The sequence below is a fragment of the Nomia melanderi genome, chromosome 4 (assembly GCF_051020985.1).
Source record: "Nomia melanderi isolate GNS246 chromosome 4, iyNomMela1, whole genome shotgun sequence".
NCBI lineage: Eukaryota > Metazoa > Arthropoda > Insecta > Hymenoptera > Halictidae > Nomia > Nomia melanderi.
The window spans coordinates 7,337,313-7,362,215 of NC_135002.1; the positions used below are offsets into that span (position 1 = coordinate 7,337,313).

The window sequence follows — 24,903 nt, forward strand, 5'->3', positions numbered from 1 at the left end:
ATAAACAGAGTACGCAAAATGCGACAGTGAAAAACCAACGCCACAAGAAGAAATTCATGAGATTAAATAGACTAAAATTACTTCACGCATTTTTCGTACTGCTAAATGTTAATTTTACAATTTATTAAACCATAATCGTTTTAAGCACAATACACGAAATATATATTACGTATGTCAAACACCGAATCACAGGGCTTTTACACTGAATAGATCGTTGTGAAGTTCTATAACTAGTCTAAAACGTTTCAAGATGGCAAACTGAAACCACCATTTTCAAACTATAGAAAGGTAAAAACTTGATAGACGAGTAAAGTATAATGCGAAAGAAGCATTTGTATTCGTCATAATAAAATATTTTGATTATTTATGTTTATTTGTCCATACTGGTAAACGATGCAAAGTTTAGGAGTTATTAAGAGAGATATTTAATATGAAAAATACAGAGAAATAAACACTACATTTTTTCTATTCTGTTTTGTTTTCAAGTAAGATGCGGAGGAGTCTCTAATGCTTCGTAAGCCTGCGATATCTTTTTTGATCACAGGTTTGAAAGATAATAATTTTAATAAATATTTAACTATATTTATAATATTTTGATTATTACGTAATGTTATATTATTCTAATAATGTATTATTGCATAAAATTTTATAAAAATGCTTTTTACTAAAAGTCTATAGGTTATGTTATTTAGAAGTGATCTGGATGTCGGCTAAATTTATTTTTTAAATATAATTTTTTTCATTTCAGAATTTGTATAGTGAAGGAATAAATTATTCTACAATGCTTCTGCGTCGTAAAATCCTAGGAGTTGCTTTAGCTGGTTCTGTGTCTGCATTAGTACTCCCTCAAACTATACTTCTAGAAAAATATAAAGAATTGAAAGCTAAATACCGGTGAGTAATTGAAGGTATTGAAAATTTTTATGGTACTATACAACATATATTCATTCCATTGTATTTTTAAAATAGCACAAACCAAACAGAAGTACCACTTCATGAAAAATGTAAGAACTTATTTGAACAAGTGTTAGATGATATGAAGTTATCAGATGAAGATAGAAAGCTTATAAAACCTTTTCAAGCTTTTGGCTATAATATATTTTCTGCTGGAATGCTTACACGTTCCAGTTATGGAGCTATAATTGGAATTCCAATGACTTATGTACAGGGAGATGTAAACGCAATAAATAAATTTCACATATCTTTCAATGGCAAACCTATAGATTGGACCAAAGAGTCTGCACATAATTTCTTAGAATCATTAGCACTCTCAGAGAATGCTCAAAAATATGCAATTGCTCGAGAAGTCTTGAAATTAAAAAAGAACTATTTACATAAACAAGTACTGATGGTCGTTCTAAACACTTTAGGACTATATTACATCTATAGTAGGTGTTATAAAAATTTTGATGTGTTTCAAAGAAGTAGGTTTTTCCGTGTTTTATTAGGTTCTGTTATAATTTTTGTAACAGTTTTTACTACGTTTGCATTGAATTGTGACATAAATGTTTATTTAGAGAAAAAACATGATGAAGAATTGTCGAAACTCGGTCCTAACTATGTTAAAGGTGCCATTGAATATTATAATAAACTATTCATTAGAAATATGGCATTGAAAGATTTGTTAAATGATGAAAGAAAAAATCCTGACGTGTATAAATATGAAGATACTTTTATATGGAACAGAGGTGCATCGCTGCCTGAAAGAATTCTTTATTTCGAAGAATATTCACAGATGAATGCAAATTAATAGTTACTTTATATAGTAAAATAAGCATTTTATAAAAAAACAATGTGAATTGTAAGTAGTAAAAATTGGTGATTATTCATATATGAAGTAGTCATTATTAAATTGACTTTATTAATTAACATGTAGTAATTATACAATTTATGTACATGTAACAAGTACATTGCTGATAATGGTTATTATTTTTACGAAATAAAATATTATAAATTTTCAAACAAAATTATCTTACAAAATTTGATATCCTTTACACTGTATAACATAAAGAATCTCAAGAAAGAGCACATGCATAAATTGCAGGCAATCCTTGTAACAATAAATGTTTATTTTATTAGTTAAACTTATAAATAGTTATAAAAGTTATTAAGAACATACCATGTTTATGGATGAACAGTTCATATTTGCCCTTGTATAGTAGAAGATATACTAGAAAGCGAAATCATTGTACCTTATCAAGTACCTACCAGTAAATAGTGCAAAACTTTTTATGTTTCTATAATTTCTATATATCATGTATTTATAATTTCGACAGAATACTAACCGTTTTTTAAAACTACATATTTCATAAATAAATGTAAGTTATTTACAAATTAATATACAAAAGTACTTACACATTCCTAAATTATATACATTATTTTGCACTATGTGAGACCCAAAGAACCAAGCTGAAATAACGTGTAATTTAAATTTAGGATACTTTAAAGGTATAATATATGTTTTTTAAATTTTTTTACCAGTGTCATTTTATCTTCTTCTTTTTTAAGTATTTTTGCTGTTTGTTCTTGATCAAATTTAACAACTGCAGCAATCACTCTAGCTAGCACCATTGTTTCTCTTCCCATCATATACTCGAATAAAATATTTCTAAGGTATTCTATCTCTGTTGAATCCTCTAATGTATCATGTCTTAATTTTACTATTTTTCTAAGTTCAGCTAATTCTCGCCTTTGAGCTGTTAACGTTTGTTGAAGTGTGTGAAAGGAACCAGTATTTGATTGTACTGCTGCCATTGCAACTCTAGAAGTGCTCTCTAATTCCTATGTAAAATTACATTCTTAATTAGTTTCCTATTCGAATAGGTTATTTTCATTTACTACCAAAAATACTACAAGCAATAAATAAATAGAAATTAAATTTAATAGTACCCAGAGTATAGTAGAAAAGCAACAAAAGATCAACACAATAAAATAAAATGATACATTTACCTTAGAAACTAAATCGGTTTCTACATCAGGCTGAAAAATATAAATGAAAATAAAATAAAAAATGAAAAGTAAACATAAAATAAAGATATGAATTTATAAAGGAATGCGTCACAGTAAGTTGTTTTTAACCAACCCTTCTCTCGTTTTGCCATTCTTTTGTTAATTCACTAATTTCTTCTTCATGTTTTGCTTCCAACATATCAGTTTTCTGTTGCATAATTGCCTTCCATTTCTTTTCGATTTCTTTAACTTCATCTGCGTGTTCTTTTTTCATTAATGAAATTTTTTCCATTACTTGGTTTATGTCCTTTGATTTTTGTGACATCAAATTTTTATTTTCTAAAATTAAATTTTCTATTTGTTCAGATTTCGCAGTTAATTCTACTTGAAAATCTTTTAACTGTTCTTTATATTGATGAATTAAATTTGATTCATAATTTTGCTGACGATCTGAAACAAAAAATTTGTAAAAATTCTTGTAAATGAATAGGATAAAGATTTTGATATTATACCGAAACGTTTTTCCAGTGCAGCATGCAATTCTTCTTCTTTATCTTGTAATTGAGCCTGAAATTCTTTAACCAATTGCTTTATTCTCATGCTTTGTTCTTCTTCATTTGTTTTTAATTCTTCTCGTAATTTATCCGCTTGATTTTTTAAATCATTATTAACAATTTGCATTTGTGATTCTTTTGCCTGGAATGTTATTAAAACTTCATCTAATTGTGCTTCTAATTTTTTCTTTTCTTCTTGTAGCATATTACTTTTTTCAATGAGGGATTCATCCACAACCTTAACATTATGAACACTTTGCATTTCTTTTTGTAATGCAGTATTTGATTCTAAAAGAATCTCTGTTTCTGCTTGTATTTTAGCGATTTCTCCTTTTAAATGCTCAATAGTTCGTCTCGATAGTTCTAATTCTGTCGATTCTTCTTCTGTCATTGAAGATTTTAATCTTTCAATTTCTCTTAACAATTCTGTATTCTTAGTATCTAGTAACTTTAACTCTGCTACTTTTTCGTCTACCACAAATTTTAATTCATCTAATTCCGTTACTAATTTACCTTTATCTACATTCATATTTTTTATTTCAGATAATAATTCTACATTTGTAATTTTTAATGTATCAAATTCAGTCTGTAATTCAACATTCCTCGACTGTATTTCCTGTAAATTAGATATCTTGGATTCTAAATTATTTACGTAAGATTGAAGTTTCGTATTCACAGACTCTACATTTTCCAATTCTGTTATCTTTTCCTTTAAAGATAACTGTGCCTTAACTAATTCATTATTTTGTATTTGAACATCTTCTAAACTATCTTTTTCTTTATTTAAGTTATTTAGGTCTAACTTCAGTTTATTATTTTCTTCTTCAACAGATGTTAACGCCAAAAGTTTTTCTTTTAATGATTCTATAGTTTTTAAAAGTTCTTTATTTTCTTCTTCTATGTTATCCCTACTTTTTAAAATTAAACTTAATTCAAACATTTCATTTTGTAGAGTTTCATTTTCTCTAATGATACGTTCCTTAATTTCTTCTGTTTCCTTTTTGTACTGAATTAATTCTTCAATTTGCGACTGTAATTCTTTAGTTTTAGACTGTAACTTTGTATTTAATACTGTTATTTGCGTTTTTAAATTTTCTATCTCTTTAGTTTGTTCATTTAAATTACTTTTATATAGTTCAATTTCTTTTTGCGATTGCGTATTATCATTCAATAATTGTTGATTGTGTTTTTTATAACTTAAAATTGTTTCCTTCATCTTTTCATTAGACTCATTTAGTTCTTGATTAAGCTTTAAAAATTCATTTTGTTTATCTTTTAAATTTTTATTTTCTAAATTTATTTCATTTTGTATTAATTTTAATTGTTCCAATTCTGTACTTATTGTTGAATTATTATCTTTTAGTTTTGTAATTTGGCAGTTTTCAGATTTTAATTCATCCGTTACTTTTTCTAATGCGTTTAACTCGTCAAGTAATTTCGTATTTTTAATTTTCATTTCGTTAATCTCATCATTTAATTGTTGTATCGTTGTATCTTGTTCTTCTTTAATACTTTTTAACTTTTTTAGTTGAGCTAATTTGGTCTGTAATGTCTTTTGTAATCCTTTTCTTTTATCTGTAAGTTCAATAATTTCTTTTTCACGTTCTTCAAATAATTTTACGTTATTTTCGTTCTCCGTTTTCAAATTTTGTATAACATTTTCTTTAGTCTCCAAAGTTTCGCTGAAAGTATTTATGTCTTTATCCTTTTCGATTAAACTATCTTTTAAGTTTTGTATTTCTGATTGTAAAGCCTTTGCTTCATCTTCCAACTTATTACATTTGGAATTTTCAGATTTTAGTAATGCAATAGTTTCTGTTGCTTCTATATAATTTGCTTTCAAATTATCGAATTCTTTCACATCGTTAATTGCTTTCTGAAGATGTTCTTTTAAATCAGAGACTTCATTAGAAAGTGATTGATTTGTAAAATTAAGTTCTTCAGATAGGTTCTCGAAATGGTTTAATTTACACTGAAGTTTATTCATTTCTGCTACAAGTTTAGAATTCTTTAACTCGAGTTCGTTCCGCTGTTCAAGTACTAACGACATTTCCTTAAGCTGTTCTTTACATTTTTCTAAATCTGCTTCCAAACTGCATTTAAGACTTAAAATATCTCTTAATTCTGTCTGTAAGTCGTCATGTTTTCCTCTGAGTTCAGATAATTCCTGCATTTTAATTTGTATATTTTCCATTTCATCATTTTGAATAGCATTATTTCGTTCTATATATGTGGTAAGTACGTTTTTAAGAACAGAAATTTCATCATTAAAGTGTGTATAACGTTCTATTAATGTACTTTTAATACACACACCATCTTCTTTTAACTTTTGAAGAGTACCTTTGTAATTTAAAATATTTTTAATTAAAATAGATTTTTCTTTATGAAACAACTCAGCATTAGAACAATCTGTTTGAAGCTTGTTCTTAAGATCAGATATACTAGATTTACAAGACTTAAGTTCATTGTATACTCCAAGCAATTCAGTGTTTTTATTTTCTAATTCTTCATTTAATTTATTTAGTTCAGAATTTTCGTCTTTATCCTTGTTCATTAAAATCTCTCTCAGGTTTTTCAGCTCTTCATCGCGAGTTTGTATAATTGTTTGTTGATTTTTAATTTTAATTTGTGCCTGTTTTGTTATATCATCAGCAATAATTTTCTGTGCATCTTGTTCATTTTTCAATTCTTTACAATAGACTTTACAGCTGGAAAGTTCTGTAAATAATCTTTCTTTCTCATTTTGATACTCTTCAGTAAGTTTTTGTAATTCCTCAAATCTTCCTTTCATTTCTTGTAATTCATTTTCTTTTTTATCTAATTTAGATCTTAAATCTTCAAGTACTTCGCTGTGACTGACTTTTAGTTTCTTTTCCAATGTATTTTCTTTTTCAGCTACTTCTAAATTTTTTAAATGTTCTTTATTACCATCGATATCTTCATGGTATCTTAATCCAATCTTATCTTCCAATTTGATTAATTTTTGCTGCATTTCTTCTTGCATAAGTTTTAGAGCTTCTGATTTTCCTCTGGATATATCTTGTACAACTTCTTTTTTCTCTGGATCTGAATTTTGAGAAGAATGAAGTAATTTCAATTTTTCTACTTCTGTTTTATACTTGTTAATAATTTCACTTAAACTATCTTTAGATTCTGTCATATGTTTCAAATCCAATCTAAGTTGCTTTATCCGTTCTTCTTTATCTTCTAATTCTCTATGTATGAAAAGTTTATTCTCAGCTAATGATATCGCAGATTCCTCTTCCCGTTTTTTTAGAATATTCACTTGATCTGTTAGCTCCTTCACTTCTATATATACATTACTCAATTCCTTTTCCTTTTCTGCATAAGAATTTTTCAGTGTTTCATAATCACTTTCCAATGTATTTTTTTCTGTCGATACTTCCATAAATTTTTCTTTATTCCGTTTTAAAGAATCTTTCCATTTTAAGACAACATTTTCCAATTTCTTCAATTTGTCTTTCAATTGTGCATTTTCTAATGCCAATGTATTTTCATTCAAAGCATTTGATGATTCAGTGCTTAAATCAATAAGATTATCTTTCAAATTTTCTTTCTCATCATTAGTATTAGAAGTTGCACCCTCCAAATTCGATCCATTAGTTTGTAAAAGTTTGATCTGAAATAACAGTAACATTAGAATCTAATAATCATATCACAGAATAGCAATAAATTTGTTGTTACTTTTGTATTTAATGTATTTATTATATGATCTTTTTCTTCAATATCATTTCTCAGTGCTTCTTCCAAATGAGCTTTCGCCTGTTGTTCCAATTGACATTGTTCTCTTAAATCAGCTATACGTCTCAGGGCTTTATCCTGCGATTCCACTAATACTGATTCTAATTTGCCTTTAACTCTTTCCAGTTCTCGATAGTGTGTTGCTAAATCGGTATATCTTCCACGGTATTTGTGATATTTAGTTTGCACCTTTCGATAAGCCGAATATATTTGATCTTTTGTAACCTTATCTAATTGTGAACTTATGTTTTCATCTATTTCGCTAGCAGATTGATCCATATCAGACTACAAAGGTAATAGAAACTAACAGTTAATTATATTCGAAATAAATCCCTGTTTTGTATTGTTGAAATATTTCACCTGTAAGTGGTACATATTAGCAGGGCTTTCATAAATTGGAAAAAGAGCTGAAGTATCACTAGTAACACTGCTAATTGATGATCTTCTAGATATACCCATAGAGTTTGATGTAGGTGATATCAAATCTACATTTTGAAAACCATGTTTAACAGGACTATTCTTTGGAGTTTCTGTAAATATAAAACAACTCAAAATTTATACTTTCATAAACTATGTGTATGAATACGTTAAAAACAATAATCGTGTGTTTTACTTCTACTGTAACACAATCTTAATCATACATGTGGAATTGAAACTGGTTGTGGTTGTCCTTATCTGTAGGTGCCTTTATCACAAGGAGATTGTTGCATAAATAAAAACTTACCATCTCCTTCCTCAGTTAAACTAAAATTGTCATTAGACGTGGATAACTCCTGAATTGAACTATTGGATAAAGAAGGAGACACAACAGCCTAAATGAAAAAAAAAGTTTTATTAGAAAAAAATTTATATTAAACAAAGTGAAAATTAGTATGATATATTCAATTGACAATTTTTAAAAGCAATTATAAATAGTTCTTGAAACTAAGATAAAATATGCTAATGTCAAACCAAATTACGTTATAATGTACATGATGAATATAAAATTAGAATTTTGTAATGTACAGTATTGTTTCATTTTGATGTTTTAATATTGAATGAAATGTCAAACCTGGGCCAGTTGCTGCATGCTCGCTTGCAATCTGGCGGGTGATTGTTTCATTTCTTCTGCTAGCTTGTTTTTAAGTTTTTGAAACATTTTTCCAAAATATTTGAATCTTGCGTGTCTCCAATTAAATTATATCACTTTTCATGAACGTGTTTACGTGAAATTAGGTTGGGATCAGAGGCAATAAATGTTTCAGTTTAAAGATAACAAAAAACATTATTTCACGGTGTTCAGGAAGGCATTGTGAAAAGTTATGCAGATCATTAATAATTATACGTAATATTGTAATTCTTCAGGAAGAATATGTTTTTAATATGATATTACAAAATTGCCGTGAAACCATGTATACGTAGGCACAGTTATTGCCACGAACATTAATGTCAGTAGATTGCTGTCGCACATGATTTTACTGAATTGTTAGGTGCACTTGTTTTAGAAACAATCTACTCAATCCACTAGTTATTCTATACTTCTTTTTATGATTACATACAATTTTACTCTTAATATGCTTTTTTATTTAAATAGTTAATTATAAACTGATTATATATATATATATATATATATATATAATTGGATATAATGCTCAGTCGATAAATGTAAGGCGTATTGCATAATATAAAATGTGTAATAAAATTTAATGTTTGAAAATATTTTAATAGAAATGTTAGAAATCTTAGAATTCTGATTGTAACATAACGTTAAGTTGATTTTAACAACTATGCCAATATTTATCTAACTTCGTTAATAATCTACATTTTACATTTTAAAAAGAAAATAAATAATACATATATATATTTTTTTATTACTGTATATATAAATATTATACATTATACTTTTCTATAGTTGGAGATACAATCAAATGCAATTAGGTATAGTTTGTGTGTGACATAGTGCGTTGCTGGGTTTATTCTTTAATTTATAACGAACTGGATCTAATGATTTAAACAAAAAACAACGTTTATATTCAATGATTTGATTTAAAAAGGAAATTCTCTTCGTCTAAAAAAAAATGGTATAGTATTATCATGCATGTACTTTATATACAATAATTTATAACCTTACTCTTCGGTATCAGACATTCAATTTTTGAAATTTAAATAATTTTTGATGACATAATTAAACGTTCGAATGATACTACTGATATGTAAAATTACTTTCTATTTTTGTTCTTTTAATTATATGTTTATGTTATAATTTCTTTCTTATTGTATCTGATAATTTGCAAGAAACATTAACAGCTATTTAATTGTTTATTTCTTAAGTAAAATATGTTTCCTGCTAGAAATAAATATATAATTTTAAATATCTTAATTTTTATTTTTTTGTATAATATGTTATAGGCTTCAAATGATGGTATACCACCACCTGCAGCGGTACCTGGATTTCCACCAGCAACTCCAAATATTGCTTCTAGTTTTGTTCCACCTATTATGCCTACTGCACCCTTCATACCACCTCCTAGTCTACCACCTGGTCCACCAGGCATAATGCCACCACAATTCTCCATACCTCCTCCTGGTTTTAGTTTTCCAATTACTGCTGCTCCTCCACCCGATGCTGGAGTTATAGGTCAATACTTTTATTTAAAAAACATTCATTTGTTTTTGTAAAGTCATTTCATTTAGATATTTCTTATATTTTAGCCGCACCTCCTCAAATAACAGCTCCAGGTATTCCTCCACCAGCACCTATAACGGGCGATAATGGATCTACTGTTCAGTCTATTACGACAGCTGAGAAGAAGACTGATTGGACTGAGCACAAAGCTCCAGATGGCAGAACATATTATTATAATAGTGCTACAAAACAATCATTATGGGAGAAGCCTGATGAATTAAAAACACCTAGTGAATTGCTTTTATCACAGTGTCCTTGGAAGGAATATAAATCAGAGAATGGGAAAGTATATTATCATAATGTAACAAGTAAGGAATCAAGGTGGACTATTCCTACAGAATTGGAAGAACTGAAAACAAGAATTGCAGCTGAAGAAGCTGCAGCAGCTGCAGCAGCAGTTGTTGCGAATGCTACAAACACGTTAGTGTTTACAGTATAAACTTCATACATGATGTTACACTATAAGCTTCAGCGATGTTAAATCAAATTTATGTACAATTATTTGGTCTTGCAGTATAGTTCCTGTAGCTATGCAACATTTGTCTCCAAATATTGCAATTACAAATGCATCGCAAACCAGTACACCAGAACCAGGTGGCAAATCTGCGATAGAGCAAGCTATGGCTGCGACACTTGCAGCAATAAACATTCCTACTCCACCTGCAAAACCAGATGAGGATAGCAATTCTGCTAAAGGATCAGCAAATGATAGCCGTACCAGTACTCCTGAACCAAAAATGCAATTTAAAGACAAGAAGGAAGCAATCGAAGCGTTTAAAGAATTATTAAGAGAAAGAGATGTACCGTCTAATGCTACATGGGAACAGGCAGTAAAGTTAATTCAAAGTGATTCTAGATATCCTCAAATGAAGAAATTAAATGAACGCAAACAAGCTTTCAATGCATACAAAACACAAAAGCTTAAAGAGGAGCGTGAACAAGAAAGATTGAGGTAAGTAATAAATAAGAGTATACAATGATCGCTATTTAAACAGTGGGAAGAAACAATGCATTCTATTAAACAGGTTAAAGAAAGCTAAGGAAGACTTAGAGCAGTTTTTGCTAGAAAATGATAGGATGACAAGTACAACCAAATACTATAAATGTGAAGAAATATATGGGAATTTAGAAGTATGGAGAGCTGTAGGTGATTCAGACAGGCGAGATATATATGAAGATGTTATTTTTAATTTGGCTAAACGTGAAAAAGAAGAAGCAAAACAATTGAAGAAAAGAAATACCAAGAGGTTAGCCCAAGTTTTAGACACTATGACAGATGTCACATATAGAACAACTTGGCAAGAAGCACAGGCACTACTTTTGCAACATGCAGCTTTTGCAGAAGATGCAGATTTATTAGAAATGGACAAAGAAGATGCCTTACTCGTGTTCGAAAATCATATACGACAGCTAGAAAAAGATGAAGAGGAAGAGAAAGAACATGAGAAAAAACGTAGGAAACGTCAAGAGAGAAAAAATAGAGATGCGTTTATAGTAGGTTTTTTAAATTTGTTACATTTTTGACTAAATTTTTTCTAGGTAACTTCAACAACGAATTTTCTTTCCCTTTTTTCAGAGTTTACTCGACGAACTACATGAGCAAGGAAAATTAACATCGATGTCACTTTGGGTAGAACTTTATCCAATGTTATCGGCTGATTTAAGATTTTCTGCTATGCTTGGTCAATCTGGATCAACGCCCTTAGATCTTTTTAAATTTTATGTTGAGGATTTAAAGTCTAGATTCCACGATGAGAAGAAAATTATAAGAGAAATCTTAAAAGATAAGAACTTTGAAGTACAAGTTAATACTACTTTTGAAGAGTTTGCTACCGTTGTATGCGAAGACAGAAAATCTGCAACATTGGATGCAGGAAATGTAAAACTGACGTACAATTTATTACTTGAAAAAGCTGAAGCAAGGGAGAAGGAACGCGTAAAAGAAGAAACTAGGAAGTTTAAGAAATTGGAAACCGGTTTCAAGAATTTGTTGAAGTCTCTCAATGTTGATTATCAAATGACGTGGGAAGATGTACGAACGAAAATTGAAGAGGAACCAGACTTTAAAGCAATCACGTTAGAAAGTGAAAGAGTTAGAATCTTTAAAGAATATCAGCATGAACTCGAAGAAAGTTGTAGCCATCATCATATCAGAAGTAAAAAGAAAAAAACGAAAAAAGTGAAACGGAAATCACGATCTAGATCTCACAGTGTAAGTACATCGCGTGATCTTGAAATGAGATTATATCTAATATTTAATTATAATTCTCTAGGAGTCTGAAGGAAGCGAAAAAGGCTTGAAGAAAAAACGGCATAAGTCACGTTCACCTAGTGTTCCTAGTAAATCAGATAGTTCTGAATCTGATACTAGAAAATCAAAAAGGAAAAAGAATAAAAAGAAAAGAGGACGAAGTCATTCTGTAAGTGGAAATATTTATAGTTTGTGTTTTAATTTAATTTCAAATAAATTATTTAAGATAAATGTATTAACTTACTTCCTTAATATTCTTGTACAGCGGTCACATTCGAGACTTCCATCTTCAGAGGAATCACCGGAAAGGAAACGAAAAGAGGAGAAACATAGGAGAGCTTCCGCTCATAGTGAAGGTTCTGTTACAGAGAATGCAGAGCATCATGAACTTTCGGAAGATGAATTAGAAAAACAAAGAGCGCAATTACTCCGGGAATTACAGATGCAACAGGAAGATAACTAAGAACACCACGTTTTTTAATGACACCTTATGTAACTTTAGATTAATGCAATATTAAATTAAACTTTGTACAAACTAAATTTTTTTTTTATTTCATGAATATATTGAAGAAGTTCCTATATTAGAAAATGTCCATGCTTACGTTTAAGTGTATGTTTTTTTAAAAATAACTACAACACTTGTACTGTTTCGAAATATCTTTGAAATCAACTCTTTTTGTGCATGAATATTTAAAGTATTAGAGGACTTAATGGTTTTCAAAGAATTATGTACATACTAAAATATAATATTGAATAATTCATTTAATACTGCTAGATGTTTGTTATACAATACCATATTTATTTTGATATTTAAATTTATGAAGTATCACCATAGAAATATTTGTACAATTATATTACATATCTTTAAATATTTCATCAAATATATAATATCACGAGAATAAACTACCCAACAGACACCAAATTATGATCTAATTTTGTAATTGAAAATAAATAATTTTTGGAATTATATATTTTTTTAAAATATGAAATCCAAAATATTTTCATTATATTAAAACATTTTGTTGTTATATACGAAACGATCTAAACTTTATTCATAATTTTTCTTTTTACTTTTGAATGTTTTCCCCTATTTTTTGGTTTGTCATTACGGCCCTGTCTTATAGTCGAATTGATGGAGGGTGGGGAACATGTGGGGGGAGGTTTGGCTCACTATTTGCTCGATGGTAGCCGCGGCCGTCGTAGTTTCGACAATTCGGTATTCTGATCGGTTTTTACGGTGATTGTTGTTAACAAATTACGTTGTCAGCTTAACGAGCCTTAAGCAACAAAAATAAGAAGCGTTCATGTAAAAAATAACAAGGAAAAGTGAACGAAACGGAAACACAATGTTGAGCCTTTGCCGTCAAGCATTAATAGCTAACAGTCAAAAGTAAGTATAAAAATATGAAACTCTTAGTGAAGCACGGTGTATTAGTAAGAAAAAATTTCACTAGTTTTTGTTCTATTGTACTACAACATGTACTGGCTCCTAGTAACATATATTGATTATTTTCATGCATTGACACAAGCACTGTATAACAACGCCTGAACATAAATGAAGGGTCGCGCATGTATGTAGACGTCAACTTATTGGTGTGTTATTAGTTCTCTGATTCGTCTTCCTTGTCATATTTCCTCTGTCCCTTCGTTGTTCTTCCTTGTTTAGGAAAAGGATAGGCTACCTTACTGGTCGGTCGGAATTTTCCACTGTACAACGAATATGAAAGGTGTCGTTTGACAGTTCGTTGACCTATTTCTTTGGCAATGCAATACTTTTTGCCTAATATGTTACTCTAATTATTCCTCAATAGTTATTATACTATAATCCACATAATATACACTTTTCTTCCAAATAAATACTTTTAATGTATGTTTTATTGGACGTATATAACGATCACTCTATTTCTAATGTTACTTATTGCAAACGTGTAAGCATGCACAATGAGATACGCAAAACGTCAGAGCATGCGTACGTTACGTACTTTGCAACTTTTGGATTGTTTGTTTTACCGGTAATGTATTATGTCATTCATTTGTATACAGGACTATTCTAACGGATTTTACTTCAATAAAATTGAACATATTTTTGAGTAAACTTTTATGACGCAAGTGTACAGTTATTTTTATACAGAACGCAGGTTTTAAGTTGAACCGTAATCGCAGTTACGAAATTCAAGCGAAATTTACAAATTTTGATCAACCGTTTACACATGCGCGCCACTAGCATCTCTACAAGTTAGGCAATCTCTCTAATCAGTCAGCTGTATCGTGAAAAGTATATTTTATCATTTAAATTTATTCATGAATTACTCTATGGAAATTATTTTCGATATTTAATATCTTATTGTAAGATAATATGTCTTTACAGCGTTTAAAGTTTGGAACAATTTAAAATTGAAAATTTATGTAAAAATAATAAATCTGTTCGTTGTAAGAATACCTATCGCGAAGATATTCGAGATTTCACGCTTTACTGAATAGACATTAATCTTTTGGGCATTCTACATGCTGATGTTAATCGTCTTGTTATTCGCTTGTTATGAAATTACTTTTAGCAGTTTTGTTTACGTATGTACATATATATAAATACATATATGTGCACACGCGTTTTTAAAATATATATTTGAGTACCTATGCATTTACACACGTTATGTAGCATCGATTTAGTTCCCATATTTTATCGATTATTCGTAAATATGTAAATTACACAGCGGAATTTTTGCCATGGCCTCAATACGAATCAATGTACATACAGTCGGTAATCTGTGTTCTGTCCCATCGGAAAATTAATTGTAAATAATAGTCTTCATTGCTTTGAATTAATAAACGATAAAATTTTTATGATTTTTTGAAAAAACGGAATAGTTTTTTTATTAGGGAAGTATGGATTTGTTGCCTTGAAGTCGGTTAATCGTTCTATAATTGAACCAAGTGCACTGGTTCACTTCGATAGCGATAATTTAGCTGATTCGTGTGTAACGAATCCGAGACTTCATTGATTTTATTCAATTAACAGTATTCTTGTTATCGAATTGTTATTTTGTGTAATTAGTAATATAGCGATAACTGTAATGTAGGTCACCAAGGTTCCGTTACATAATACCTACTATGACCATGGTATTGGTTTGACATATACTAGCGAGTTTAAAATAACGTCTTTCTCCCCTCGAAATAAGTATTCATTTTCATTTATGTAATAGATGCTTGGAATTTTTGTGGAAACTTAAATAAGATAAATCTTATGTAATATCTTTTAATAATAAATATGTATTAATATAATGCAACATTGTGAATATTTTAATAAATTGGCTGTATGATTTGTTGTAAATTAAATATTAAATATCTTTATATCCGTTATAATCACTGTTTCTTTTTTTCATTAATTTTACTAGATTCTTGTTATATTAGACAGTTAACTACGAAAATGAAATTCCGAATTTTTTAGATTTGAGAATACAGATAGCATTGTAAGTTTAATACTGATTCTTAAGTACACAGATAAATATTTAGGGATGGCTTGAAGATAGATTTCAAGAGTTAATATTTGTTCATGCTTGTTATCTCATTACCTGTAGTACTAGCAAATATAAATTGTAAATTTAAAATTCAGATTTGGTTACAAATATTTAAATAAAAGAAGCAATTGAAAAGAAATATTCAATATATAATAATATCTAATTTGTACTCAATATTTCTTTTGTAATAGAGTTAGTTCAAGATGTCTGGGAACAATTGTGCCAGTACCTAATCCTCCTGAATTTCCTTTGGAAAATGAACCTGTCCTTAGTTATAAAAAGGGTAGCCCTGAAAGGGCTGAATTGGAAAAAGCCTTGGATAAAATGGCTAATGAATGTGAAGAAGTACCATTAGTTATCGGTGATGAAGAAATTAAAACAGATTTATGTAGATACCAAGTTATGGTGAGTTACATAGAGTAATAGATGGTAATGTAAGTAATGAAGTATAGATACATCAATAATTATAATGATCTGTTGTTTAGCCACATAATCATAAGACAAAAATAGCTAAATATCATTGGGCAACACCTAATCTAGTCAAGAAAGCAATTGATGTTGCTGTGAAAACCCAACGTGAATGGGAAAAATGTCCAATTGATAAACGTTTAGAAATTTGGTTGAAGGCAGCTGATTTAATGGCAAACAAGTACAGACAACAATTGAACGCTGCCACCATGCTTGGTCAGAGTAAAACAGTTATTCAAGCAGAGATCGATAGTGCAGCAGAATTAATTGATTTCTTCAAAATGCACGCATACTTTGCTAAAGATAGCCTGAAGTACCAACCAATTTCACCAAATTCTAAAGAAACTTTGAACTCAATGAGGTATCGTGGAATGGATGGTTTTGTTGCAGCAGTATCACCATTTAACTTCACTGCCATTGGTGGTAATCTTGGTTACACCCCTGCTCTAATGGTTTGCATTTTTTTTTTAATTACTTCTCTTGTAGCCTTTCTTGATGAATGAATTGAATACTAGGAATTTTAAACACATACTTAATATAAACTTCTTTTTAGGGTAATGCAGTTCTTTGGAAACCATCTGATACAGCCTTACTTTCTAATTGGTGGATCTTTAAGATATGTAGAGAAGCTGGTGTACCACCAGGTGTAGTCAATTTTGTACCATGTGAAGGTCCTGTTTTTGGAGATACTATCACTGCTTCTCCATATTTGTCTGGAATTAATTTCACAGGATCAGTACCTACGTTTAACCGGTTATGGATGCAAGTCGGTCAAAACTTGGGAAAATATAAAAATTATCCAAAATTAATAGGTGAATGCGGTGGGAAAAATTATCATTTTGTACACCCAAGTGCAGATGTAGAATCAGTTGCCAATGGGACTATAAGAAGTGCATTTGAATTCAATGGTCAGAAATGTTCTGCTTGCAGTAGAATGTATGCACCAGAATCTTTATGGCCTAAGGTATATTTTTCACATGTACTTTCATATTATAACATACGAATGAAATATTTTTATACTATTAAATATAACTAATTTTATTCGTAGTTAAAGGAACGACTTCTATCTATTCGTGACAAACTAACATTTGGAGACGTTAGAGATTTCACTATGTTCACCGGAGCCGTCATAGATGCTACTGCATTCAAGAGAATTTCTGGTTATATCGATCATGCGAAAAAATCTTCAAACTTGGAAATTATTGGCGGTGGAAAATGCAATGATTCGTACGTTGATTTCCTTATTAATGTTCAATAAGGATGTTTTAAATACGTTTATATTGACACAATATATTTGTTCTTCCAGGAAAGGATACTTCATTGAACCCACCATAGTGGTAACAAAGGATCCAAAAGATAAGATTATGACTGAGGAAATATTTGGCCCTGTGTTAACAATTTATGTTTATAAAGATTCGAAGCTTGATGAAGCTATGAAACTTGTAGAATCGTCAACACCTTATGCTTTAACTGGAGCGATATTCGCACAAGATGAGTAAGTATTCTAATTTCTAGTGGAATTGTATTGTTACAATTTGATTCATTACACCTAATCATTTTTTAGAAACTGGGCGAGGAAGGCGCTTGAGGAGTTTAAATATACAGCTGGTAATTTTTATGTTAATGACAAATCGACTGGGTCAGTCGTTGGCCAACAACCATTTGGCGGTAGTCGGATGTCTGGTACAAACGATAAAGCTGGCGGCCCTCACTATGTCCTTCGTTGGGCATCACCACAGTCGATTAAAGAAACGTTTGTTCCACTGCGTGAATATGAATATCCATACATGAAATCTTAGGTTTAAGTTAATGGCGTACATTAATCCTCTATTACAAAATGAAAAAATGCCGTTGTTCATAGATAATCGATACGATCGATGAAGTATCCTGATGCATTTTGTTTTACGTGGATTTATCGCGTAAAAGTGGCGCTATTTGCACTTATGATGCAAGTGACTCGCGCTTCGTAGGAATTTGTATTATATCAAATAAGATGCTTATACACACGATCACTGGTGATCAAGACACTTGATTTATATGGATAGAGCGTTCAGCGATTGGTATTTATTCATACCAATTGATTAGTATTTTTGTTTGGACATTAAAAAAAGTTACCGTCTGATCAATTGACATCACTGGATGAGTATTACATACTTGTGAATCACATTCAAAGCTGCAACATAAGTTCACATTATTTGCTCTGAATAGATGAGAATAATATTATATAACTTGCAGCATAGAGTCAATATTGTTAAGATCAATTTTTAGTACAATATTTTAATATCTCAGGAATATGTGTATACATGGTTACAGGTAGAGAGGCATTTGATTTTTCGGTCATAGTTTGAAATATGAATATCCTGAATAAACTGTATAAGGCGAATTAAGAAGCAAAACATCCTGGATGTATCTGGGAATTGTGATGAATGCGTACTATATAGTTAGGAAAACCATAAAGTTGTGTTTTTCTGACCTTGCCCTTTTTATATTCTTACACGGATCGTTTACGCGCGGCCGATGTTGTGCCGTCGTATATGTGCAGTCCGATTCATTTTGTGTGTAATTCATGAAGTAACATGTACAGTGAGTCAAAAGAATATTTGTACAGTATCAGTTTCCTCGTAGTGATTTTATATAAAGAAATACCATATTAATATAATCTGGATTGTTTAGTACTTCATTATAAAAACAGAATAATATATTCGTTTAAAAAAATTAATAATTTATTATTCAAAAGTTATACACAAACAACGAAAATCTCGTGGCTAAAAAAAGGGATTTTTACAATGTTAATCGGTCTAATAATCGTATATTTAATAGTGATGTGTTATAAAAATAGCAACAAAATATCCATTATAAGTGTTATATGTATATTTATTAATATTGCATCATTATCTAGAGGGTATGTTATGTACTTTGGAATTACCCTTTATCGGTATGTATGGTAGAGTAATTAGAAGTGTTAGAAGCGTCATTCATTAATTATATGAATACAGATAAAACGGTTGAAGTATGTGAATGTAAATTTACAAAAAGCAACAAATTTTTGGAAAGATGTGGCAATGGAGAGTACTTTGTGAAAATTTATAAATCATAAATAAATTTATCATATGGTAACGATTTCTTATGGTAAGATTCCTTAAGTTTACGGTGGCTACTAGTACCTTTAGGGAATTGCCGATAGAGGACCTCGCATTGTCAATTTCAAGAATTCGCTTTTTGTCTTTTGAGTTTAATAAAAATACAACAGAACAGAACATTGAAAATCTTAAATTAAAAAGTTCTCGCAAAACAATTTCAACAATTAACAAATGAATAAAAATTCATGCATGCATGAAGGTGACAATCTTACGGCTTAGATTCACAAGATACAAAAAATCTGATTTACTTTATCGATTAAGAACAGAATACTCCACTTATGGATATATACTCCACTTTATAATTTCAATGTTTATTCTTCCATAAATAAATTTCTTTCATAACGTCTCCGTTATGAAAGAATAAATAGTATTACAGAAACCTCGAAATTACCGTGGCAGTTAACGCGTTAACAGTGCGTTCGCAACTCACTGATCTCGTTCTTCAGACCTTTAGTCGCGTTGTCCCGTTCCTCGGCTCAGCGTTCGCTATTTCCGTTGACACACTTCGATCCGCCGCGATCATTCCCGCCTCTTCTTTCCCTTCTTTTTTCGCTGCCATCGTCGAGCGGATCGCGTCGATCGAGGGCGCTTTGACAAGCTCGGAATTGTGAGGCAGCCGGCTGAGGGTTGACACTGGAAGACACCCGACGGAAGGAGAGGGATTCGCGACGGCTTAGGCGAAATCGCCGTTAATGGCTTGGCCGGAGGATTTCCTGGCGTTCGCCGAGCTTTTTTACGCGGGTTTCCGGCCGGGCCCGATCTAAAGCGCTCACTCAAATCAAGATTCTCACCTTTTCACCGGCAGAGATGAGCCGGATGGCCGACCCGGACTCTCCCCCTGCAACCCCTAGCCGCCAACTCCGCGGAGCTTCCGCGTCCCGCTTTTTTCTTCATCCATCTTTCGCCATCTTCGTCCTCGATCCCGTCCTGTCTTTGCTTTTTCGAGAGCCGGAGCCTTTTCAGGACCTCCCAGCGTTTTTTCCCCAAACCCCCAGCGCTAAATGGCCAGTTTTTCGGCGGACCAGCTAAACCGCTAACCCGGGGTCCGGCCATCGTGTTCGCGCCGGACGAGAAAGGAGCTTTCTTCACGGTAATCTGAAATTGACGTAATGATGATGGATCTACCCCAGCGATGAAATTAACAGCCCTTGTCCTCCGCTGGTAGGCCTTGCCAGGAATAACCCAGGGCCAATTTCGAATAGCCAACGGTGAACGTAAATACGGGCTCGGATTGGGGATTCTGCGGGATGGTTGCCGACAATGTAAGATTTTTTGGTTGGAAATTGGGCGCGAGTTTGATTTGAAATCATCGTGGAAGAATGTATCGATTGTTTTGTTTTTTTTTTTTAAGGAAAAATGATATTCAGTACTAGTTTCGTTAATTTGAAACGATTTACTTCTTTAACCGGTTAGCTATGAACGAAAGGTATATTCGTCACGTATAAAGTTACGCCGTTAAAACTCCATACGCAATACATAATTTAAATACACGCTTTCGAAAGAGGGCAACGCAACTGACTGGTTAAATAGTTTATGCAGAAGTGATCGGACAATTATTCGGATAACGGAGCCCTTGCCGTGTTTTAAATTGAATAAAGAAAAAGCGCTTGAGTACTAGGTACTGGGTCGCAGACGACGCTTATGCCTCGCTGGCACGCAATATTAATTCTAGGGTAACATTGTTTAACCGTTCTATCATATTGTTCCATACACGAAATAGAATTACCCTTCCCCATCCGGTGCAGCTTTGCTTCCCCCTGAATCTCATTTTCTTCTGTCTACCGTCTACGCAAACAAAACGATCCCCTCGCGGTTAAATAATCGTGGCGAAAATTCGTTTTCATTGAAACAAAATGTCGTGACATCTGTCAAGTAGAGCTGAATTCAAAACGGTTGCGCTGAATTCGAACTACGTGCTCATTGTCTGAAGCTCGAATGAAAGAGAAATCTGGGTTACGTTCAAGCCACGATAAAGAATCAAATTTATTTCACATCACATCCGTACACCTCAAACACAATTCCTCTATTAGCATTTTTTCTACAAAAGTTCCATTAATCGATGATCCAACCCCAAACGGTTTAAAGTGGCAACACTCCAGTAAAATTGTCTACTCTTCAGAGGGTCCAACATGAATGCAATAATGGTTTCTCTGGATCCACATGCAAATTCAAACGTTCAAGAACGCAATCAGAAAAATAAGATTACAATCGAAAATATATTTCCTTAAAAACTCCTACGATAAACACTGCGATCCGAATATTTCATATATATTCCCTTATATCTCATGCACGCTGTACAATTTCGTTTGAAATTTCCCATAAATTTATAAATATCCGCAGTCTACGGATCGCCTTCAACCTAAAGAGGTTATAAACCCGGCATTTTCTTGCCAGTTACCACGCGACCCATCGTCCACACGGCGAACCTACTCGTCCCAGCCGGGTACACGATAATCGAGTGTCCGAGTCTCGTACCCGACAGGGAGCGGGATGTGCTCGCGTGTCAATATCTAAGTGAAATTCAATAATATCCGAACAAGCAAGGTGTCCTGGACGGCGTGTGCGCCCAGCGTTGCAAGAACACGAGCCAACGGGTCGTCAAGAGCTGCGGGAAGGGCTAGCGGGTGGCAAACGGGAGGCTGGGTAGCGAAGAGCAAAGGCGATACGCCGTGCTCGAGGGTTGGTGTTGGGTTTTAAAGGGTGGGACGGATACAATATTTCAGAGCGGCGACAAGGAGCAAGCCTGCTTGCCACTGGCAAATTAATTAAATTCCTACCGGCTCCTGGCGGAAAGGCTAAGGGATAGCCGGCGAACCGGGCAAGAGTTCTGTGCTCAGCCCGTGGGAATATTGTAATTAAGATATGTACTTCTATCCTCCATTTTCCTCCCGCAGCCTCCCCGGGCCCGCAGCCGCATGATTTACGCTTCGAAGGACGCGGTATTGTCTGTTTCGACCGTTTCTAAATTGCATCCTATTACGGGCCCCGCGCTCCCACGTGCCACGAGACGCCGTTTCCGGTTACCGCGGCCGACGTGCCTCTGCTTTGATTGACGTTTAACATTCCTATTAGTTGCGGGCACCCTTGAGGAGCCCGTGGCCGCGGATACACCGGTGTTCGTGGATGATTGAAATTGATGATTTGAACGTTTTCACTGTGGGACAGTGAATCGTTGGAATGTCCCGCTTAAGATTGAGCACTTACGTTGTTTACTTGAAGCCGTTGAAAATGAACTCTTCAGGCTGGAGAAGTTACTTTCAGCTACTTGATTTGATATAGAAGAATTGTAAAGCTTGATGTTTAATATTAAACTAAGTACAGTGGAACAAAATAGCTTTGTTCGTCCTAATTTACGTGTGACTTATCGTTACGTTAGTTTTAAAGGAAATTTCTATCTCGTCGGAGAATGTTGAGTATTTCTAGTGTAAAAGATTCGAGTGTAAAGGGTTAATGGTTTGTTATGCAATCCTAAATCGTTAAATTATACTGAGTATCATAGGCTAAGTATTGCTTAGGGACTATTGCAGAGATTACTATGACTATAAGGTAGGACTATCACTGAAGATTGCTGTATATCTGTGTATCAATGAAATCGAAAAACAAAATTAATTCTCTGTTAAATAATAATCTCGGAGGTTTCCCGAGGATTTTTCGATAGGTAACCAGCAAATCTTCAAGAGTGATGATCTTTGAAAGAGCTGGGTAATCTCTGGAAGCGACCACGGAGACTTATGGGCTATTACAGGTCCCTAATGACTATGAAGTCAAATCTTCCTTAACCCATTGTGACCTTTAATCATTTTCAAAAGTTATTCCGCTAGCCGCGAATTGAATTAAGAGATATCCGACTAGCAAGAAACTTGGTCTAGTCACGTTGAACAGACGACTAGGGGGATATTTTATGTTCTCGGAAGCAAGCGTTGATCATGATAGTCTCTAGGTGGCCGGTGGATTTATAAGAACATTTTGTCGATGGAAAATCCTAGTTGAATAAAATACGACGGCTACCAGTCTCAGCCCCGCAAATCGAAAGTTAAAACGTTAGATCGTTTCAATCGTTCTTCCGTCTCATCGCTGCCATTATCTTCGATCTTATACGAAGTTCACGAAGTTCATCGCGTTTTGGGCGCCATACCGGGCAAATGATACCCGATCACGCGATACTATCCAGGAATCTATTGAAATTTATGTGGCCGATGAGTTAGGTTCGCGCTGCCATTAAGCAGCGAAACGGTAGAACTTAATAACAGAATCTATTAGAAAGTTTCAATGATCGGGAACGCGGTGTGATTTCTAAACCAGAGATCAATCGTCGTTCAACTAAATACCACGTTCTATTTCAAGTGTACGCATGTTGGATTCTTCCTTTCGAATTTGCTTCCGTCGGTGGAAAAATTGTTCACCAACGGTAATTCTATGAAAAATATGAACTTTAAAATGAGTTTATGAATTTATTTTGAACATGGGGCATCGATAACAGAAAAATCTTACAGCATTTCGATGGCCAATACTTGAAAATATTCCAGGCTTGCGAAATTAAACGTGGAACTCTTGTCGAACGTCTCATTAAGATGTTATAGAGTAATTCTGATTAATGCAATTACATGAATATTTATCTTAATTGTCTACATATTTTTAAACTTCTAATCGCCAAGACCTAAATGAACGAACCTAAATAAAAACGCGTCGGCGGAGGAAATTTCGACACCGCGTCTCTCATAACCGTGACGTGAAGGAAGGTGACTCGCGGGGCTGTGCCGAATTCCGCGCAAGATCGAAGATAATGGTAGCGATGAGACGGAAGAGAGTCGATCAGAGAAGTCACTTATCGACCGGAGGAAGCAGTTTAACGGTTCGTTACGAACGGAATTCCTCGGTATTTTATCTTTTGCCAACCTTTCTGCCCGTCGAGCAAAGAGAATGACGCTCCGATGGAAGATCGAGCGAAATCGGCGCGCACTGGCGTATCCTATTTGAAGAACAACACGAATTCTTGTTATTAGTATTCGGTTCGTCTTCGTTGCCCCATTATCTGGAAATTCTGCATCGTTCCTTGGCCTCGATGGACCCTGTGGCTTGGGTTTTAAACCCTTGACCCATTGAAGAACAAATTTTCTACGACAGTAGATTTTGATACATACTACCCGATCAGTTTACGCCAATGTAATCAACATTTTAATGGAAAACCGAGGAAACCTTTTGTACCTTTTAACGATAGATCTAACAGATGAATCAAAACGACCCATTTCAATAAATGGGTTCTTATAAATTATATTTAAACTTTGTAATGAGATTTGTGTGGTTCGAATATTATTAATGTTATCAAAGACATAATGACATTAATGTTATTACATCACTATTATTTATAAATACTATCATGTTATTGAAGGTTCTCTAGGGAATAAAAATAAAACGATCTGAAACAGTCGAAAATCGCATAGTTCTTCAATGAATTTCCGGCGTGGTCGCGCGTTCTCCGCTGATGGGTACATCGCGAAGATCAACGATCGAACATTAGCAGCGCGGATCCCGCAGATACGATCGCGGCGAAGTTTCGCGCGTAAGTGCTTTACGTATAACTCGTGACCGAGGCTACAGC

The 24,903-nt window shown here is 32.8% G+C and overlaps 4 protein-coding genes across 8 annotated transcripts; 3 read left to right on the plus strand and 1 right to left on the minus strand.

Moving 5' to 3' along the window:
* Nucleotides 1-137: 137 nt before the first annotated feature.
* LOC116435058 (transmembrane protein 177) lies at nt 138-2,473 on the plus strand. 3 transcript variants are annotated; one of them, XM_031994166.2, is made up of 4 exons: nt 138-288; nt 487-544; nt 749-894; nt 970-2,473. In XM_031994166.2, exons 3-4 carry the CDS (start codon nt 782-784, stop codon nt 1,748-1,750), a joined length of 894 nt encoding a protein of 297 aa, XP_031850026.1. In that variant the 5' UTR covers nt 138-288; nt 487-544; nt 749-781; the 3' UTR covers nt 1,751-2,473. The 3 variants fall into 3 exon arrangements, with proteins under 3 accessions (XP_031850026.1, XP_031850029.1, XP_031850028.1); XM_031994168.2 differs by lacking the exon at nt 138-288 and adding an exon at nt 304-386; XM_031994169.2 differs by lacking the exon at nt 487-544 and having other exon boundaries at nt 139-288.
* On the minus strand, nt 2,028-8,861 carry LOC116435054 (uncharacterized). 3 transcript variants are annotated; one of them, XM_031994157.2, is made up of 10 exons: nt 8,317-8,861; nt 7,990-8,077; nt 7,626-7,795; nt 7,209-7,550; nt 3,462-7,143; nt 3,083-3,399; nt 2,950-2,979; nt 2,479-2,781; nt 2,356-2,409; nt 2,028-2,170 (listed from the first exon to the last, which is right to left on the minus strand). In XM_031994157.2, exons 1-9 carry the CDS (start codon nt 8,401-8,403, stop codon nt 2,386-2,388), a joined length of 5,043 nt encoding a protein of 1,680 aa, XP_031850017.1. In that variant the 5' UTR covers nt 8,404-8,861; the 3' UTR covers nt 2,028-2,170; nt 2,356-2,385. The 3 variants fall into 3 exon arrangements, with proteins under 3 accessions (XP_031850017.1, XP_031850019.1, XP_031850020.1); XM_031994159.2 differs by lacking the exon at nt 2,950-2,979; XM_031994160.2 differs by lacking the exon at nt 8,317-8,861 and having other exon boundaries at nt 7,907-8,055.
* A 314-nt stretch (nt 8,862-9,175) lies between these two features.
* On the plus strand, nt 9,176-12,721 carry Prp40 (pre-mRNA processing factor 40). The gene is made up of 8 exons (XM_031994161.2): nt 9,176-9,325; nt 9,654-9,882; nt 9,957-10,350; nt 10,445-10,882; nt 10,956-11,424; nt 11,507-12,142; nt 12,204-12,350; nt 12,447-12,721. Exons 1-8 carry the CDS (start codon nt 9,323-9,325, stop codon nt 12,642-12,644), a joined length of 2,514 nt encoding a protein of 837 aa, XP_031850021.1. The 5' UTR covers nt 9,176-9,322; the 3' UTR covers nt 12,645-12,721.
* Nucleotides 12,722-13,320: 599 nt separating this feature from the next.
* On the plus strand, nt 13,321-19,372 carry P5CDh1 (delta-1-Pyrroline-5-carboxylate dehydrogenase 1). Its single transcript, XM_031994162.2, has 7 exons — nt 13,321-13,571; nt 15,888-16,101; nt 16,182-16,616; nt 16,718-17,128; nt 17,213-17,391; nt 17,471-17,659; nt 17,729-19,372. The coding sequence occupies exons 1-7, from the start codon at nt 13,528-13,530 to the stop codon at nt 17,961-17,963; spliced, it is 1,707 nt and encodes a 568-aa protein (XP_031850022.1). The 5' UTR covers nt 13,321-13,527; the 3' UTR covers nt 17,964-19,372.
* Nucleotides 19,373-24,903: the final 5,531 nt, after the last annotated feature.